Source organism: Elephantulus edwardii, unplaced genomic scaffold (genome assembly GCF_000299155.1).
Source record: "Elephantulus edwardii isolate Elephantulus edwardi_28Jun2011 unplaced genomic scaffold, EleEdw1.0 scaffold00006, whole genome shotgun sequence".
In the NCBI taxonomy this organism is placed as follows: Eukaryota; Metazoa; Chordata; class Mammalia; order Macroscelidea; family Macroscelididae; genus Elephantulus; species Elephantulus edwardii.
Window position 1 is genome coordinate 27,760,640 of NW_006399756.1, and position 19,801 is coordinate 27,780,440.

Consider the following 19,801-nt stretch of genomic DNA (forward strand, 5'->3'; position numbering starts at 1 on the left):
TAATGGATTTTGTTTTTTTTTTCTTTCTTTCTTTACACTAGGGCTCTCTTAAGGAAAAGACAGTTGAAAATCTTGAGAAGTATGTAGTCAAAGATGTAAGTAATAAAGAGATAAAGTAAATCTGCATAATAGCTTATTTTCCCTGGTAGGGAACAGGTCTTAGAAAAAAATGGCTGAGGAAATATGTTGCTTTGTCTTGGCATAATGTGCCAGGTCACCACGTATCTTCACCAGGAGTCTTTAGTCCAGAGCATTGTTGTTCTGTGTGGTCAAGACAACTCCGGCTCCTGGCTCTGTCCGATAGGACACAGTAGAGGGTGTCTGGGTTGTAATCTTTACAGAAGTACATTGCCAGATCTGCTCTTACACCAAGCTGCTGGTAGTATGAGCCCTGGCTGGACGATTTCTTTAGCAACCAAGAGTGTAGGCCTTAGTAGAACTTCTGCTGTGTGTTCATAGGTAAAAAGGCCTCTATTTCATTTGTCCATTTAGCTCTGGTTGTATGATAACAACTGGAATACTCTTTACTCCGTGCCTGTCCCTGTGCGGAGGAGCTCTGGTGCAGCAGTCTGTAGAGTTGCACTGCTAACCCAAAAGCCAGGCCTCTCTGCCGGTTCAAATCCACCAGTGCCTCCGAGGGAGAAAGATGGCCAGTCACCTCTCGTCCCGTTTACAGCCTCTAAAAACTCGCTGGAGGTTTAGGTTAGCGATGATGAGTCAGCTCCAGCCTGACAGCAGTGAATTGGAGGGTTTGTTTTTGATCACTATGTTAATGATTTACACGCGTAATCCCATTTCATCTTCCTCCTTGCCCTGAGTTAGATATTACTGTTACCTGGGGCACAGATGAAGACACTAGGGAAGAGAAGAAACAAAAATAGCTTGTCCAAGGTCACACACTCTTTAAGTAGTAAGGCAGGAGCCATGCTCAGATCCACTGTCCTAGATGATCTAAGAAGCTGTGTGCAAGGATGGACATTTAAGATCCAGAGAATCCTAAGGAAAGCTTTAAAATATCTTAAAGCAGAAAAACTGGTTCTGGGAAAACCCAGTACTTAATAGTATTGTACCAACATTAATGTCTTAGTTTTAATAATTTCACTGTAGTTATTTACAATAATAACCAGAGGAAGCTGGTTGAAGGATACATAGGACTCTGATAGACAGTTGTACACTATTGTCTCAACTTCTCTGTAAGTCTGAAATGACTTTAAAATGTCAGAGACATATACTTCAGAAACAAGAGTCCTCTTCCTTTCCTACTGAGCAAAATAGACAGTATTTTCTGAGAGCACTTTGGTTAAGATTCTCATTTGTTTTCAGTCTTTGTACTTCCTGTCATCCCCTCATGCCCCACTGCTTCAAGACCCCAATGGGCATCTGGACAGTTTGAGTGAATTTACTCAAGTTCACAATGTTTACTGTAGGAGAAGGCAGGGTGACTATCTTTCCAGATACACCAGGAGTTAGAATTCCCTCACTGATCTACAGGTGGGTCTGGACATACCCAAGTTACATATGTCATTTCGTTTACCATGTTTTAGAAGACTGAATGGACACAGGGAAGCAGTGGAATCTCCCCTGGAGTGCAGTGACCCTCCCTTTCTGCATCCCCCTTCAACCAGGATCAGGATTGGGATTTTGGGGGGGAGTGGCAGACAGGGTGGTGAGGAGGGAGCAAATAGTGGTCAAAGCAATCCCCCAGAGGCTAAGGAAGCGCTAAGGTGCTACATAAATAGCATTAGATATCCTAAGTAATCTAGAACTGATTTAAAGTACAGGAGAGAATATGAATATATATAAATCATTTTATATAAAGAACTTAGGTATCTGTGGAGGGCCCTGAAAACAATCCTCCACATATAACCAGAGACAACAGTAAAATCAGGGTTTTATATCTTAACACACCTAACTCATACTTTAGGATATAATAAGGCAATTTGAACATTTTCTTCAGCATGTATAATAAGAATATGTTGTTAAGGGAGCTCTAGTGGCCTAGTAGCAAGAAGCTGTACTGCAATCCCAGAGGTGCACGGTTCTAATCCACCAGATGCTCTGCTGGAGAAGGAGGGACAACCTCCTCCTGTACCTGTCAGATCCAATTTGACTGTACACACACAAAAAATAATAAAATAAAAATTAAGAAATAAAAAAAAATATGTTAATATTTGTATATATACTTTGATGTACAAATGTATGTATTATATACATCGTGTGTACTGTATGTTAATACTTTATTCATGCGTAGTGGACGTATGAACTTTTAAATGTAAAACTGTGAAACAAGCCCTTAAAGGTAATCTGTTCCTGTTTTAATGGACAAAAATGGTTTATCTAGTACATGACTCACAAGAACAATGTAGGCAGTCTCCTCCTGTGTGATTTCCTGCTGGAGGGTCGGTCAGCTGTGAGTCAGAGATGGGACATAACAACAGTACATAAATGCACAGAAGTGTAAATGTAAAAAAAATTGTTGTACTGTTTCTCTTATCATAATGTTACATTTCAGGGAAAACTACCTTTGCTTCTGAGCCGGATGAATGAGGTCGGGAAGGTATTTCTTGCCACCAACAGTGACTACAAATACACAGATGTGAGTGTCAAATACTTCTATTTGGTGGTTTGTTTATATAAAAGAATTATGTGTTACATGTTTTGGCTTAAGGAACAATGAAGATAATGAGGAAGATCATATTTTATTAAGTGAGAGTTATTTTTGCTCTTTGCAGAGTAGGAAAAAAGAAACTAAAACGAAGGAGTCTATACCAGAGTAATTCTTAAGTACAAGTTCCCCCTCTGAACTTAACAGTGATTCCAAGAACAAGACACCCTCCCACCCCAACCCCCGTGAAACCATTTGTAAATTGAAACGGCATAAAGAGAAGATGTAATTACATTAATTTACATAGGAAAAAGTTTTTTTACTAGCCCTAGTCTCCAAAAATAGACAAACTATTAAACAAAACTTCCAGTAACACTAACATACAGTGTTCACATCATCACTCGGAGCTAAGGCAGCTTAATACCAAGATACTGATGTTCTTGTTGCCAGGGGTGGGTTCTGCACAGCTGCCACTGAGCCTACTGGCTTCGCTTTTTGCCTTTTTGTGAAAGCAAATACTTTGAGTATTCGTTATTGAAAACAGGTACTCTGCTGGGAATATACCCTAAAGAAACCATAACTGCCACCCAAGCAGATATATGCACACCCATGTTCATTGCGGCTTTGTTCACAGTAGCAAAGAGCTGGAAACAACCCAAGTGCCCATCAACAAACGAATGGATAGAGAAGCTCTGGTATAATCACCCAATGGAATACTATGCTGCATTGAAAACCAAGGAACTCATGCAGTCTTCTACAAAATGGGTGACCCTGGAGGACATTATGCCGAGTGAAATATCTCAGTCACAAACAAATACTGCCACTGTTGTAAAACAGATCTGACATCAGAGTTGGGGAGAAACCAAGAGAGGATAAATAATCTATACTGCATTGAAACAGATGAGGGAGAGAACTGTTTAGGAGGAATATATGATTAGGTATTATTGTCATGATGAGAGTCCAGAATGAGAGCTGTATAGTGGAGTGGACTGGGTGGGGGGGATTGTATAACAATGAAAGATTCTTTTTATTTTTACTTTTCAAAGAGAAAAGCGAACTGGTGGAAGGGGTGGGCAGGGAGGAAAGTGTGCAACAATGAATGAGTGGAAATCCAAAGTCTCTGTAAACATTCATTAAAATAAAACAGGTACTACTGTAGGTCTTAGATGAAGTGCGTAAAGCGAGCTTCCAGGAAAGCTTGTATTTGTAGAACCACTTCTCCCCCCTTCTCTTACTACAGTGTTTCCCCAGATAACAGATTACTTGGAGGTTTTTAAATTTTGGGTTATTTAAAACATCTGTGGTGACTGAAAGGGCTTCTCCATCTCTTTCATAGAAACCAGAGAAGTCACTGTGTTGTTTTGCCCACATTCTTGATTAGCATCTTCTCTCTTTTTAAGTTGCCTGAAACAGTCAGTGGGGCAAAGCTGTTTTGACTCTTAGCTGTCACAGTTTGCTGCATCTTTTTGTATTTGACCAGGAATGAAGCGTATGTTGTTTTAATTGTTGTTAGCTGTCATTGAGTCACTGCAGCTCACAGTGACCCCCCTTCACCATCCAGACATAATAGAACAAATGACCTAGTCCCGGGGCCAGCTTCACGGTCGCTGCTGTGCTCGAGCCCACTGGAAAGCTCCGGGGTCAGTCTATCATTGAGGAGCTTCCTCTGTTCTGCTGACCCTCTGCTTTTCTATGCCTGATTTTTTCCTTTCTTTTCTGACTGACCCCTCCTTATAGCATGAACAAAGTGTATGAGATGAAGTCTTGCCAGCCTCCTGGTTGTACTTCTTCAAGACATCTTTCTGTATCCTTTTGACCACACATAATGTATCCAGTACTTTACTAGCAGCACAATTCAGAGACATCAGTTACTCCATTCTCTTCTTTATTCATTGTCTTACTTTCACATGCACATGAAGCCCTTGAAAATATCATGGCTTGGGCCAGGTGCTCCTTAGTCTTCAAAATGGCATCCTTGCTCTTGAGCATTTTAAAGAGTCCCTTTGCTGCCTATTTGTCCATTGCAGTGTGTCCTTTGATTTGATTGCTGTTTCCATGGGCATTGATTGCAGATGCAAGTAAAATAAAATCATTGACAACTTTGATCTTTTCTGTATTTATCCTAATGCTGTTTATTTTAAGGATCAGTAGTAATGATTCTGTTCTCTTTATGTCGAGGTGTAGTTCATACTGAAGGCCATGCAGTTTGGGCTTCATCAGGAAACGCTTGGAGCCTTCATTTTTAGCAAGCCGACTTGTGTCAGCTGCGTATCACAGGTTGTTAATGAGTCCTCCAGTACTGATGGCCACATTCCCCTTCAGAGTACAGCTTCTCAGATTACTTGTTGAACATAGCGATTGGGGTGCGGCGGAAGGACACAGCCCTGTTGTTGGGTTATTTAAAACATCTGTGATGACCTATCCAGATTCCACACTCCGCTGTGTCCTCTTGTTCAAATGCCTGCTTCTTAGTCTGTGTACAGTTCTAGAATTTCCATTCAGCATGTGGAAATAGGGATTTATCTTTTTTCCCTTCTTTAACACTTTATTGTGGGTTAGGTAATATTTTATGGGGCCAGTGAGTTTTCCATTTAATAAACCTGTACACATTTTGTTTTGTGACATCAGTTGCAATCTCCTCAGTGTAACAACACTCTTCTCACTTTCTCCCCTAATTCTGTTTATATTTACTCATCTTTCCTGCCTTTTGAACGCTGGGGGCAAATGCTGCCCTTTGTTCCCACATGGTCAGTTGTTCTCTTGAGTGTTTATTATTCACTTGATAGGTCTGTCTACTAGTTGATGGAAGGGGGATCCCTGAGTGGGTTCAATTCCCAGTTAAAAGGATCTGCGTTCACCCCGGAGGCCCGCAGGAGGGAGGGCTGCTGTGGGCTGGAACTGACTTAGCAGGAGAGAAGAAGGGTTTGATGGTTTCGAGCATCTTTTCATTTATTTGTTGGCCACGTGCATACTAACTGTGGTGAATTGTCTACTCATGTCTTTTGCCCATTTTTTTTTCTTGAATTGTTTATCTTTTTTGTTGTTGGAGTTTTCTAGAAATTTTGGAGGTTGAACCCTTGTCAGATAGGTCATTGCCAGGGTTATTTCCAGTGATTTTTAGAAGTTTTTAGAAGTTTTCAGTTATCTAATTTATCCTCTGCTGTTGGTGAACTTTTGGTTATGTTTATAGACTCTGTACGCCATAAATTGTTGTTGCTGTTGAGTTGCCTGTGACTCAGACCAACCCTGTGGTTAATAGCTCTGAACCCTGCTCTATCCTAACCCAGCTTTATTGTGTCTGACCCCCCACTACCCCAGTCACTGAATCAGTCCCTCCGTAAGTTGGCCCTTACTTTTTTTTTAAAAATAATGTTTATAATTTTGTTTCACATTTTGGTTTGTGCTCTATCTTGAATTCATCTTTGTGTGTGGTGTGAAATACAAACTCTCTAAACTCATTTGTGCTAAGTTTATAATACTAACAAGCTCAATTATCGCCATACCTCTATGTAAAATCTTAGTTTAGCAACCCAGTGATTCGGAGTAAGTGGTGTTATTTCATAGTGGGGGGTTGGCCTGCTCTATCGGAGAATAGCAGTGACAAGACCATGGTAATATTATTGTTTCCATGTAAGTCATTCCTTTTTCCCATGCTCTCACCTTAGACGCCCCTTGCTTCCAACTGTGTGTCTGAGGCCACTAGGAGAACCAGATAGGAATATGTTTCTAATTCTGTACAAATCAACTCCAAGTTGGAAGTATGTGTCCTTCTGAGAATGTCTGAAGCCTTTGGAGGTGGAAGGGTGTTGGGGGGCGCAGGGAGATGAGGTTATGATGAGGCCTTAATTTATGGTTTCCACTGCTATGACTTCAAAAAATTTAGAAGAAACAAGAATGTGTTATGTATGAAAAGTTACTTTATGAAAAGCTTGCATAACATTTTTTTTAGATGTTAAGTCTTTTTAAGAAATATGAGTCTTATGTTGCCTTTTTTTTTTTCTCCTTCCAGAAAATTATGACTTACCTGTTTGATTTCCCGCACGGCCCCAAGGTACTCTATGTAACTCACTAGCCCATGGCTTTAGGAACAGTGACTGCTGTAATCATCCCGCAGTGCTGTAAGGGCAGAACTGGTTAGCACCGATCAGAGCGCAGCACACACATTATTACCCTTAGATGCAGTCTGGGAACCAGCAGAATTGAAAGTCACTCCAAATAGAAATAAACAGAATGGAATGTGTACATTCTTGATTCTGCTTAGTTATTGCTGAGTTCTGTGCTGAGTTCTAACTAGTCTTGCTAGTTAGTCTGTGCGCAGGGCTTCACTCCCATTTCAGAGCGGCCTGCTGCCGTGTATCTGTGGCTTTTAGTCCTTGGCTTCTGTGACTGAATGGCCGCCTTTGGAAACGCTGTGCGGTGTTCTGGGCTCTTCAGCTTGGTCGAGAAAGGTTCTTGCCATGGTTCCATCTCAGGCTGGCAAGAATTTTAATGGGTATAACTTCTTAGTGTTTGTAGTTAGAGCCAAAGGCCGGTGTGTACTTAGAATCATCAGTCTGAGAACATAGTGAGTAAAAATTTCCTAGTAACAGATCCATGTTAGTTTGTATACTTTAGTTCTGATGCTGATCTACCTCTAACTCAATTTGCATCTCTCTGTAATGCCTTTAAATAGATTTCAGAGCGCAGGCACACTTTCTTTCGTGCGTTCGCTTAACTGTGGGATAAGTTCCTGTGATCCAGTAGTAGGTGATAGGATTCAAGACGGAGACGTTTTTATCTCTTTATACCTAGTCTGCTTCTGAAAGGCTATGGCGTACAGTAAGACAGTAAACTCTGGATGAAATCGTGCTGTCTCCTGGCTGTACTTAGCACTCGCACCTTGCTTGTGTCGGGATGAGATGCTGAGTGCTTGGAGGTAAGGACTGCCCTTTCAGCCTCTGCTCTTTCTCCTCCCCCAGCCCGGGAGCTCCCATCGCCCGTGGCAGTCCTACTTTGACCTAATCCTGGTGGATGCCCGGAAACCACTCTTCTTTGGAGAAGGCACAGTGTTGCGCCAAGTGGACACTGTAAGTCACAGGATGCGTGTGTGCTCACATGCTGCCCTGTCCGTCCTCTGCCCACACGCTTTTTTGTTTTTGGTGCATTATCCTATCTCTCTCTTGAAATGTCATCTAAAGTGTTTGGTTTTTAATTGAAGTAGCCAGACAGGCCAGTATGTCAGAAAAAGAGCGTCTTTCATTTGTTTGACCACAGGGCGTGGTGGGTGGAGTCTGGTATAATGATGATCATGATTAAGTCCATATCCTCTTCACACAGAAAACTGGCAAGCTGAAAATAGGCACCTACACTGGCCCCTTACAGCACGGCATCGTGTACTCAGGAGGTGAGTCAGGCACTGCTCAGCCCCTGTGGTGGTGCCTCGATGCTCAGGAGGTAAACACCTGTCACCTGCTGTTGCAGCAGGAGTTGGGGCGAAGGGTCTGAGAATTTGTTAGAACGGCCCAGCAAGCTGCATTAGGACCAGTTTCCTTCCTTTCTGAATCATTTGGGTTGATTCTTAAGGGATTCTAGGACATTTTCTCGGGGCTCCCATGGCCACTGTGATGGAGCAGAATCTCCTTGTGGGAGGTGGTGCTGTTGCTTCTGAAAATTGCATGGTGGAAGCTTAGAAACGGAGCTTTCCCCATCACAGTGGAGTCACAGGCCTTGTCCTAGAGTCAGAGGAAAGCCTGATGGGGGAAAGAATAGTGAGGCTTTAAGGAAGTCTTTAAGCATTCCATCACTCTGTCCCTCATAATCCTGAGAATGAAATAGACAGTGTGCATTGAATTTAAGGGTTATGTTTTTGTTTTCTCCTTGTTCGTTCTTTCAGGTTCATCTGATACAATCTGTGATCTGTTGGGAGCAAAGGGCAAGGACATCTTGTACATCGGAGATCACATTTTTGGGGACATTTTAAAATCTAAGAAGCGACAAGGGTGGCGAACCTTCCTGGTGATCCCTGAGCTCGCGCAGGAGCTGCACGTCTGGACTGACAAGAGCTGTAAGGGGCCAGTGACTCTCAGTAGTGACACAGCTTTGACACAGCTAGTTCATATCTGAAAGGCCAGCTTTGGGCCAGCCCTCCCGGTGCTGGTCAGGGTGTGGGCCCTGGTGGGTGAGCACCGCCTCCTCGTGAGAATAGCCACGTGGCTCACAGAGTCCCAGCCCCGAGACACAGGAGAGGTCACGCTTCACTTGCTCCTTAAATCTTTTCAGGGTAAAGGATAGTGTTGCTGTCCTCAGTGTGAATCTGCCTCCACTTCCCCCTGTGGGTTCTTATTTCTCCACCTCGCCCGGTAGTCCGGTCTGCTCCCATTTCATCTCTGCAGTTCTGGGGCTCCTGGTAGTTTTCTTTTGCTCTTCTGAGAAGGAGGGAGTGGAGCAGAGTTGCCTTCTCTGGGCCGTGCTACACTGTGCGTGAGGAATCGTGTTCGCACATGAGCCGTACGCATCACCACAGGCTGGTGACATGGAGACGTGCTCCCCTGAGGAGTCTGGCTTCACCACTTCATCTCTGCATGTCCTTGGTCACATGACCCTGTGCCTCAGTTTCTTCAGATGTGAAATGCAGTCAGTAACAGTCCCTATCTCCTAAAGTTGATGCTAAGTGGGTAGAGAAGTGCCAGCTCGTTTCCAGGCCATGTAATACAGTCAGTCACACAACTGGTGCCTAGGGAGCTCTGGTGGCCTTGTGGTAAAGCTGTTCTGTAGTCCCGAAGGCACATGGTTCAAATCCATCAGCCTGTCTGTGGGAGAAGGATGGGCCGTCTTCTTTCACTGCCCGTGAAAACCTGCTGGAGAGTCAGCTACGAGTAGGTTCTGACTCGACACATCACCACCAACAGTGCCTATAAATGCCTCTCTATTCTGCATGTTGTTCATTAAGGGAATTCTGGTGGCTTAGTGGGTCGGGAGTTGCACTGTCAACTCAAAGGTAGGCAGTTTGAATCTCCCAGTTGCTCTGTGGGAGAAAGTCTCCTCCTGTGTGATATACAGCCTCCGAAAACTCTCTGGAGGGTCAGTTGGGAGTTGGTTCCAACCCAGCAGCAATGAGTTTGAGATTTTTTGAATACTGATTGTGTAGTGGCCCTGTGAAAAAGCTTCACATATGAAAAGAAGGACCCAAAGTGGGTGCCTGCTCTGGGGAAATGGCACTACTGGATCTCTTCGAGGCAGGGTTGCCGCGAACATTCAGTCTGTGAAGTCCTCAAGTCTGCAGAGCAGAGGCGGTGAAGTGAGGGTGTCTCCATCCAGAAGAGCAGAGACAGCCCTTCTCAGCCAAGGCTCCTCAGTCGATCCACACACACAGAAATCAGAGTCGCGTTTCTGATTTTAAAAAAAAGGATAAAGAAAAGAAGTGTTCATTTGTCACAAAAAACTCAGACTCATTGCCATCAAGTCAGAACCTTACAGCTTCAGAGGCTGTAAATGGCTCTGGAGCCACTGGTGGATTTGAACAGGGAGAAAGGTGCCACTGTTGCGCCAGTAGCACGGCTCTGGCCGCCTGCGCCACCAGCGCCCTCATTTGTCAGTCGATGATGCACCTCGGGGAACCTGTGGAGAAGCCAGACCACCCAGCAAGTGTGGAGGTGCGGCTGCTCCTGCGTCCACATCATCAGACCCTCCCAGCGAGCCCCACACCTCGTTTTCAGCTAGCTTCCTCTGACGTTTTCCAACTTGAATTGACTTTACTGGGCTTTTTTCGGGGCCTGCAACTGGGTGGCCTCCTGATCCCATTTCCCTCCCTGAGCATGGGGCTGCCAGCGCTCCTGTCACTGGCTGCACCTGTCCTGGGCGAGCTTGGCACTGGGTAAAGCAGGCAGAAAGCAGCACGAAGCTGGGCGAGATGTCCGTTTATCCAGGTGGGAGGACGGGCAGGTAGCGGAGGTGGGGGTGTTTCCACTGCTCATCCTGCCCGACTCGGCAGCTCAGCCCCGCTGCTCTCTACACATTTGGCCGGACTTTGCATCTCTGACCTGTCTAGAACCTCGCAGCTTAGCTTCAGTAGCCGTTAAAAACTGGTGCTTTTAGTGATCTAAAATGTTTCCTTTTTCTTTCCAAACCTTGTCTAGCTCTTTTTGACGAGCTTCAGAGCTTGGATATTTTCTTGGCTGAACTCTACAAGTAAGTTGCCTAATTCTTAAGGTTTCCTCCCTAAATACCACTGTGGCACTCACCTCAGTGTTGTTGGAAGTACCCTCACAAGACAGTCCATCCGCTGGTTTATTTTTTAAAATTTTTTGTCCGCAGGCACCTTGACAGCAGCAGCAATGAACGTCCAGATATCAGTTCCATCCAGAGGCGTATTAAGGTACCCAGACGGGGTTGGCAGGGCAACTGGGGAAAGAAGTGTCATTGAGATGCTACCAGCATTTCTGATTTTATACAGGACTGGAGCCTCGTCTCTGGCTCCCTAAATATTGGTTGGGTGAGTTGAGAATCGGGCTTGTTTTCTGTTTCAGAAAGTAACGCATGACATGGACATGTGCTACGGGATGATGGGAAGCCTGTTCCGAAGCGGCTCCCGGCAGACCCTCTTTGCCAGTCAGGTGATGCGGTATGCCGACCTCTACGCAGCCTCCTTCATCAACCTGCTGTATTACCCGTTCAGCTACCTCTTCAGAGCGGCCCATGTCCTGGTGAGTGCACACAGCCACACGCTGTCCCATACGGTCGGGTCTGAGCCCGGCTCTGTGGGGCGGCCCAGGAGACGCTTAGCCAGTTATGTGCAGAGGGCACTGGTGGGTGATAAGGTGTCATGACGGGATCTGAGCAATGACAGTCAGGACAGTGTTCAGGTACCGCTATCCCTCCTGAGGTTGCTCTAATCAGAGTTCACTTGGGTGTGGCAAAGACGTTCCTCTTTTCTGTAGCACAGATTGAGAGAAAGATACTCCTAAGTAAGGATGTTGATGTATGTTTTAAGTATTATTTTTGTTGTTAAACAGGAAATAAAATTCCCTCCCATCTATTAGAGTGCAGGTTGCAGCGAATGACCCAGGAGCCATGTCGGGTGGTGAGAAGGAAGCGAAATAAGCAGCTGCAGGCAGAGCGAGGGAGGCAGTTTCCACTAGCTGAGCGCACACAGCCACCTGACAGAAGGCCTGGGATGTGGGAGGCAAGGACTTTGTGTGTTTTCTGAGCCTCTGGCTTTTTTCCAGATGCCCCACGAATCAACCGTAGAGCACACACATGTGGATATCAACGAGATGGAGTCCCCGCTTGCCACCCGGAACCGCACGTCCATGGAGTTCAAGGACACCGATTACAAGCGGCACCAGCTGACACGATCGATCAGTGAGATTAAACCTCCCAACCTCTTCCCGCTAGCCCCCCAGGAAATCACACACTGCCATGATGAAGATGATGATGAGGAGGAGGAGGAATAAGGAGGCAAACCAAAAGCCCAGACGCCCATCAGACCAGTTCCAGCAGGATTTCCAGGAAGTCCCTGCTTGGGCTCTAGTGGGGGAGGGGCTCCATCTAGGTACATCTGGAAAGTTTCTGAAGACTTTAAACTATGCTAATCCTAGAGAGATTCTTGTTTTAGTTTTATGTATCTACACTCTTTGCAGATGGTTCACAGTTGTAACAAAGTGACGGTCAGGTCAGGCTGAGCTGCATGCAGGTGGCTCCCATCATGGCTTATGACACTCTCTCCTTGTTACTCTGGCCGTTGTAGTCATGGTTACACCATTGTGGCTGCAGAGTCGGGGTGGAGCAAGGAGGCTGATGGGAAGAGATGGTCTGGAATTGCTGTAATGTGTGCTGTGATTACAAACTCCCATCTTTTTCCGTGATTCCACAGTATTGTGTATCAGGGGAGCGATCTGCTGTTTCCATTGTATTAGGTGGGTTTCCGGCAGGGGCTTCCCTTCGTCAGCCCGTGAGTGCCCTCGGTGGCCCTCGTCCAGCTGCCCTGCCAGCAGCGCTTGGCAGAAGCCCCTCTGCCTGCTTTAGCCTCCTCCAGGCCTCCAATTCTGGCTGACAGCACAAATGCTTATTTGTTATCTAAAAAAGTGATCTTTTTCTCCTCTGTGATAAATCAGAACACAGAATAGCAAGCCTTCAGGAAAGGAGAGGAGGCATCTCTTTGTAGTTCACAGCATAACGAGTGAGGCAGCTGCGTGGGCGGCAGCGCTGGGGCTCCTCCTGCCCATCTCCCCAGGGTGAGCGGCTGTGTCTCAGAGCTGAGCCTCGACGGCCGGAAGGGGTTCTGGAGGCCAGCACCTTACACAATCAGGGTGAACGAACTCAAGAACTCAACTGCAGAATTCCGAGTGAAATCACTTCTTGTTTGAACAAGAACGAATCTTACTGTATACTTAGAGTATTATAAAGCCTCACCAGTATAGTGAAAGTTGTTACCTTTTTAACAGTGAAAGTTGTTACCTTTTTAACAGTGGTGTAGACTCTTTAACCTTCATACATTTTCTTTCATTCTTACTGTCATTGTTCAGCAGGGGCGGGTAGTGGTAGATTAGCTGCTCTAGAATTCAATAAAGTGTATTATTTCTAATACTGACTTTGACCCCTTCCTGCAACACAGCTGTAGTAGGTATTGGTCTCCAGTTGGGTTTAGATTTGTTGTAGTGACATCAATTTACTATAAAAATATTAAATCTCTTAATAGACATATACATTTAAAAAAATGCTAAATGTGCCCAGGTCTCTGTTGGTTTAAAACAAAAAGAATTTACATCATCTAACATGATTTTTATATTTATAGCTCTTCACAGGCCTCAAAAATTTTTCACAAAATGCTTTTTGGTATAAGAGTGTGAGGTAAGGATTTTTTCCCCCTTTTAATGTTCATTTTATAGGTAAGAAACACAACTCAGTAATTTAGCAATGATGTGTATGACCTCCCCACTTCTGATGTGGCTATAGATTAGCTCATGCCAGGAAATGGAACTGTTATTGGGAATATATGTTACTTTGAAGTGTCAGGTTAGAAATGCAAGCAAATAGCAGATGTTGTTGTTGCTGTTATTTGTCCTTCAGTCACCTGCAACTCATAGCAACCCTATGTACAACAGCTCTGAAGCCTGCCCTGTCCTGAGCCAGTCTCACTGACTCCAGTGCACCTACCCCCATAACCCTAGGCACTGTATCGATCCATCTCATTCAGGTTCTTCCTCTCCTGTGCTGTCCCTCCACCCTTCTGAGCATGTTGGCCCTCTCCTGGCCACATGCCCAAAGGTTATATGTAAGGAGGAGCTTCAAAATCCTAGCCTCCAAGGAGAGACTCCAAGACAGATTTATTTTCTTGGCAGTTCATGGTATGTTCAAGACTCTTCCACAACTCAAAGGCACCAATTCTTCTTCTGTCATTCTTAGTCATTATCTAGCTCTCTGATACATAGTAAGTAATTGCGAAGACCATGGACTGGATTAGGTCTCTAGACTGACATCATTGCTTCTCAGTACTGTGGAAAGGTCCCTGACAGCAGACTTACCTAATGCAGTTCATCTTTAGATTTCCTGACTGCTGATACCAAGGGTGTTGATTGTGGAGCCGAGCAAGCTGTAACCGTTAACAAATACCTAAGACCCAGAGCGGAATCTTAGACAGGTGCTGTGGATACTAGAGGCGCAAGGGCACACACAGCAAGTGTAGTAATTGTGTTGTTAGAGTTCAAATTTGAACTGTGAGTCCCTCTCTGATGCCAATAGGTAAGGAAGCTGAACTTAAAGTGTATGTTGTTAGGTGCCATAGCGACCCTTTGAACAATAAATCTGAACCCTGGTCTATCCTGTGTCAGCCTCACCATCTCTGACACAGTCCAGCCCACTGCTGCAGTCACTGTGTCAATCCACCTTGTTGAGGGTCTTCCTATCCCTCACTGTCCCTCCACCTTTCTAAGCATGATATCCTTCTCCAGGGAATAGCTTCTCCTAGCAAACACGCCCATAGTATATGAGATGAAGCTTCATCATGCTTGCCTCCAGGGAGCACTCCGGCCGCACCTTCCCCAAGATACACCTATTTGTTCTTTTGGTAGTTTATGGGGTATTAAGAAGTCTCCTCCAACACCAAAACTCAGAGGCAACTCACTTTTTCTTCTCTCATCCTTATTCATTGTCCAGCTGTAGTATGCATAGCAAGTGACTGAAAAGAAATCTGGCACACCCTAGTCTTCAGATTAGTATCATTGCTGCTCAGTGGAGCGATCCCTGACTGCAGACTCTCCCAGTGCAGTATGTCTCCGGAGCTCCTGGCTGCTGGTGCCAAGTGTAGTGATTGTGGATCCAAGTCAAATGAAGTCGTTGACAGTTTCAGTCTTTTTTCCTACATCTAGCATGATCTTTTCTATCAGTGCAGTGGTCAGAATTTTTAAAGATGTCTGTCGGTAAAGTGGTGAGGATTTTTAAAATTTTCCTTAAAAAACCCTGAGCATTTTTAGATAATGAAAAGATAGATCTGTCATCCATTTCGAGAAGTTTTTTTCCCTGAGTATTTTGAAAACACATAATTCCCCATCTTCATCCTGAACCAGGCATTCCCCTCATGGGCGCTGGACTGGACGCTGAGGCAGACAGCACGGGGGCCAGCAGCTGGGCACCCTCAGGGCAGATCCAGCCTGACACTTGCCTCAGCAGGAGGCCTTTGTGCATGGGAAGAGACATGAACGTCTGAAATGCTCAGAGAAAGCGCTGGTGCTCTATTTCAGGAAAGGTACTTAAAGTACCTTTAAAAGTTTAGTGTCTTTCTTTATAAAGACTGTTTTCAGATTTTCCTACCTAAAATAAGCAAGCCAGCTCTTCAAGCTACCCTTCTGAGATCCTTTTAGGAACAGTGGTTTTTTACTAGAATTAGAATAACCGGTTCAGAGCCACTGCTCCTTAAGTCATGCTGGTGCCGTTTTAAAACACCACTTTAAAAAGCCACACACAGTGGTTAGTTACATGTCGGATTTAAAAGTACTTTATGCATGTTTAAATATTTTAAAATTCATTTTATTGATTTAAGAAATACTATGTCAACAACTTTAAAGTTGTGCCATTTTTCCGAGGCCACCAAGGCATTTAAAATACTCTGCTTTTGCCAAAAATAGCCTGAGACAAACAAGTGCATACCTAGGTCCGCTTTAGGGTAGGAGCCTTGTCCACATTCCATGTTATGGAAACTATTTCGACTCTGTCTGATGGTGGGAAAAGTGGCAGCCACGATGGAGCTGCTGGTATTAAATGAACAGTCCAGTTCCCAAGGAGGGAGGGGACTGCTGATAGGGCTCAATCCCCATGCTTCTGATGAACGACTTTCTTGGTGACCAGGGCCTTACAGCTTAACATAAGGCCATTGTGCTCCATAAAGAAATTTTTCCTCAAAGAGAACAAGTGTAAATGATGCACCACTTTGGGGCGCCCTGAGAGTGGAATCGCTACCACCAAGCTCCCGGAGCAGCCTTCTCAGAAGAGAAATGGTGCTGCTCTCGCCAGCTAGAAAGCTGTACCAGGCCTCGCCCGGGGCCTCGCCCTGCCCCACCGGGCTCCCCCTCTCCCAGTGCTGACACTCAGATACCGAGGAACAGCCAAGGGCATCTTCTGACAGGACAGTGGATCTGCGCAGGACGAACACACCCGCTCTTCCTATTGGATCTGGTGCTCTTCTCCGACTTTCCGTCTTCAGACACAAGAGCCCTCATCTCACGGTCACACAGTTTGGTTCCAACAAAGGTATGCAGTTAAAAAACAATAGTTCAGTTGTACCCATCTAACCAAAAATACACCACGCCAAACACAAGATATTTCTTTTTGGCTTGTTGATTCTTGTCACTGCATCTCTAAAAAAAGTGTTGTTATGTCTCAGTTTAAAAGAAAATGAACAGTTTGTGGCCTAATTCCTTCATGGTTCTTCCCACAGAAACAAAACCAAAAAGTTTTGATCCTGTTTTAATCCTTTAAAAAAAAATTCTTGAGTAAGGTGTGGATAGATTGCTTCATGAATCAAATCTAGATCAGCCAGTCCCCTCGAGTGCCTCCCAAAGCCAGGCCTCGTGGGAGTGCAGACAGGGCTTGAGGAGTCTAGGCTCAGGAAGCCTTCCCACACAGCCCAGAGCCCATGCAGCCCAGTGCACATTCCTCCCAGGAAAGACGGACACAGGCTTCCAAGTCTCACGAGTTCCTAAGATACTTGGACAGATTTGCCAAGCCAACCTTCCCATCATGGAAAATGTCTGTTTATGAGACGCGTCCAGCGTTTGCAGAAGGTGCTCTCACCAGAGGTAGCCTCTGCCTTGTGGAGAGAAAACTACATTTTTGGAATCTCTGCCCTCAAGTGCTTGAAGGAGAAGAATTTCGGCTCGGGCTGCAGTCTGTCCACGTGCTGGCCTCCTGTCCTGGCTTCATAGTCACACTCCCTAGCCGGAAAAGCACTCAGACGGAGCATCTGGCACCTGACCCCCTCAACAGTCGCCACCAGGGGGGAGGCTGGAGAGAAAAGGGCCTGTAACCATTCCTGTGTCCTGAGACTCCTTGAATATAAGAGCACAGGTGGGAGGCCTAGGAGGGAAAATGACACAAGAGTCACATGAAGAAAGCACAAGAGTTTATTAGCCATCTAATAGAATTTTGGCTTTAATAAGGAATCACCTCTTTATTAAATTTAATTACTTTCAAAACGTATAAAATAAGTTTCCAGAAATCAATTCCAGGCTATAAAAAGTTCATTCCATTTGTACCAGTCACTTGCCCCCACAAGACGCTCTAACCGGTATCTAACCGGTATCTATCCCCAGAAGCGCCGCGTTGGAGAGGGGCTCTGAGGAGCACAACACCATAAAGCTTAGACATGACACCCGTATGCACCACTTGGATGGAGGGGGGACACATGAGCAGAGCTTGTCCTCACAGGGAAATCAGCCTCCATGTTCCTGGGAGCATTTCCTGATTCAAACTCGGGACTCATCTAGACAAAGCGAGTAAGCAGGGAAACCAACCAGTGTGTCAAGCTGGGAGCAGATGGGCCAGAGAGAAAGCCTTCCCGCTTCTAAAGAAAGCAGGCAGGCGCCCAGGAAGACCAGCCCTGGAACACACCTCAGTCTCCACTCGGGAAGTCGTGGTCAGTGCCCAGTGGAGGTGGGGAGAGGCAGGGTAGGGCCGGGTCTCAGTCTCACCTTCACTGCCTCTACCCATGGGCAAGTAGAAATAAGAGACTGCAGGCATGGCTAAATAGATACGTGGGAGGCAGAAGGGGATCGTTGTTAAAAGAGGCTCAGTTCTTCAGAATGTAAAACAGAAGAAGACAGACTCCTGAAAAGATGCAGGTCCAGTCACATGACCGAGGGAGAGAAGCAGAAGAGGGTGGAGAATGGGGCTGTGGGCTGCCCAGACTCCTCCAGCACCCGAAGACGCCGCCTCTGACCTTGTCCTAGGTTAGCAGAACCCAAGGGGACCTACAAAGCTCCTCTCATCCCCAAGACCCACAGAGAGGCCTGAGTCAGGCCTTTGGTCTTGCTGATCTTAGGGGGAAACAGCTATTTGCACAGCTGAACTTTGTGTACAGTGTCTGGGGCTACGTCAGCGACAGCTCTGCGCTCAGATCTGGGAGGTGGCCCAATGGGGGACAGACCACAGTCCTAGCAAAGGAGACCATCACCACAGGTACCCGGAATTGGCCACCCCAGGCACAGAACTGGGGCTTGAGACTTGAGGGTGAATAATGTGCACAGGCCAAGCCGCGGTGCTGCTCGTTAAGGATGATCCCAGCTTTCCTACAGTGAAGCCACGCGGGGTGGGGGCAGGGCAGGCAGGATGGCCGGCATCTCAGAGATGAAAGCGGGGAGTGGCAACACACAGCCGTTAGAAAAGGAAACAAGTAATTTCTCTAAACAGAAGTAAAAACCTTTTAAAACAATCGCAAAATTTACAAATAAATTGGTACAAAATAAATAGCTTGTAAATCTACAACATCGTTTGAATTATAAAACGCACTCATCACAACAACTCCTTAGGACCTAGACCTGGCATTTAGGCTGGTTCAGGTTCATGTACACAGGTCTGAATACCGTGTTCCGAAAACCCCGCTGCTGATAAATGTGAAATGTATGCCGGGGTCCGGGGAGCAAAGCCCCCAAGGATGGAAGTGAGGCACAGCAGAACCTCCTGGAAGGCCAAGGCCAGGCTGGCCTCAGGCTTCAGACCAAGAAAAGCCCGCATGACGCACCCACATGACGGGTTTCCACAGTGCAGAGAGGAGGGTTCTGAAACCAAGGGACGAAGCACACATTGTGACAGACCTTGTGAGCGGGCCAGTGGGAAGGTCGGAGGCCCCATCCTGCAGTCGCCCATTACCACGGCGGTCACCCTGGGCCACAGTGGTCACCTGGGCTAAAGCAGTCACCCATTACCACAGCAGTCACCCTGGGCCACAGTGGTCACCTGGGCTAAAGCAGTCACCCATTACCACAGCGGTCGCCCTGGGCCACAGTGGTCACTGGCAAAGCCCCTCAAGTGTTTCCCGGAGGCCCTGCCACAAGGTAGGAGATCTGCCCATCCTTCTCAATTGCTGCTTGTCAGGAACGGAAGTGGGCCCCGTGGAAGGGGCTTAGAATCCCAGGCCCGCCTTAAGGGCAACAGCCTTTCTCCAAGGAAAAGAAGCAAACCATTGCCCTTTCACCCAACTTAGGGAGCAGCAGACCCTACCTTCTGTGGATCAGGGACTTTGAAACAGATCTACACAGGACAGGTGTATGTACATAATAAATAATATAAAAGAAAGCATATACATTTGTGGGTTCCAAGGACTCTACATAAGAAAAGTCAATGGGCCGGCACGTTCCACCTTCACAGTGGACTTCAGATGTGAAGATAAAAGAATCAGAGCAAGGCTGGGGTTTTGGGGGGTTAAAAGTCCAAAGGCCTCACTTGCCCCTCCCCCTGTCCTGGGAGCCTTGGACACCAGCTGTTCATACATGAGAGCAGTACCCCCAACATAAAGGACAGATATATCTGTGCTGTCCGTGCGCCCTGGCCTGGGCTCTACCTGGTGGATCTGGAGAGGATGCTGCCCCAAAAGAATCACTTGTCAAGAGAATCCTTGATAGAGAGGGGCCATGTGGGAAAGGGACCCTTCTGACGAGATCGGATGATTCCAGCCATTGTTGAATTTGTTCACATTCCCAGCTTGTGTTAACACTGGGGAGGGACACT

General features: G+C 46.1%; 1 protein-coding gene across 1 annotated transcript in view; it reads left to right on the forward strand.

Annotated features, from left to right (window-relative positions):
- The window catches only part of NT5C2 (5'-nucleotidase, cytosolic II), an 85,356-nt gene extending 73,320 nt beyond the window's left edge, over positions 1 to 12,036 (forward strand). The window contains exons 9-18 of the mRNA XM_006879969.1: positions 42 to 95; positions 2,513 to 2,596; positions 6,615 to 6,656; positions 7,564 to 7,671; positions 7,922 to 7,988; positions 8,478 to 8,648; positions 10,720 to 10,771; positions 10,898 to 10,958; positions 11,110 to 11,286; positions 11,809 to 12,036. Of these exons, the coding sequence (XP_006880031.1) occupies positions 42 to 95; positions 2,513 to 2,596; positions 6,615 to 6,656; positions 7,564 to 7,671; positions 7,922 to 7,988; positions 8,478 to 8,648; positions 10,720 to 10,771; positions 10,898 to 10,958; positions 11,110 to 11,286; positions 11,809 to 12,036 (1,044 nt within the window). The remainder of the gene's footprint in view (positions 1 to 41; positions 96 to 2,512; positions 2,597 to 6,614; positions 6,657 to 7,563; positions 7,672 to 7,921; positions 7,989 to 8,477; positions 8,649 to 10,719; positions 10,772 to 10,897; positions 10,959 to 11,109; positions 11,287 to 11,808) is intronic.
- The last annotated feature ends 7,765 nt before the right edge of the window (positions 12,037 to 19,801 follow it).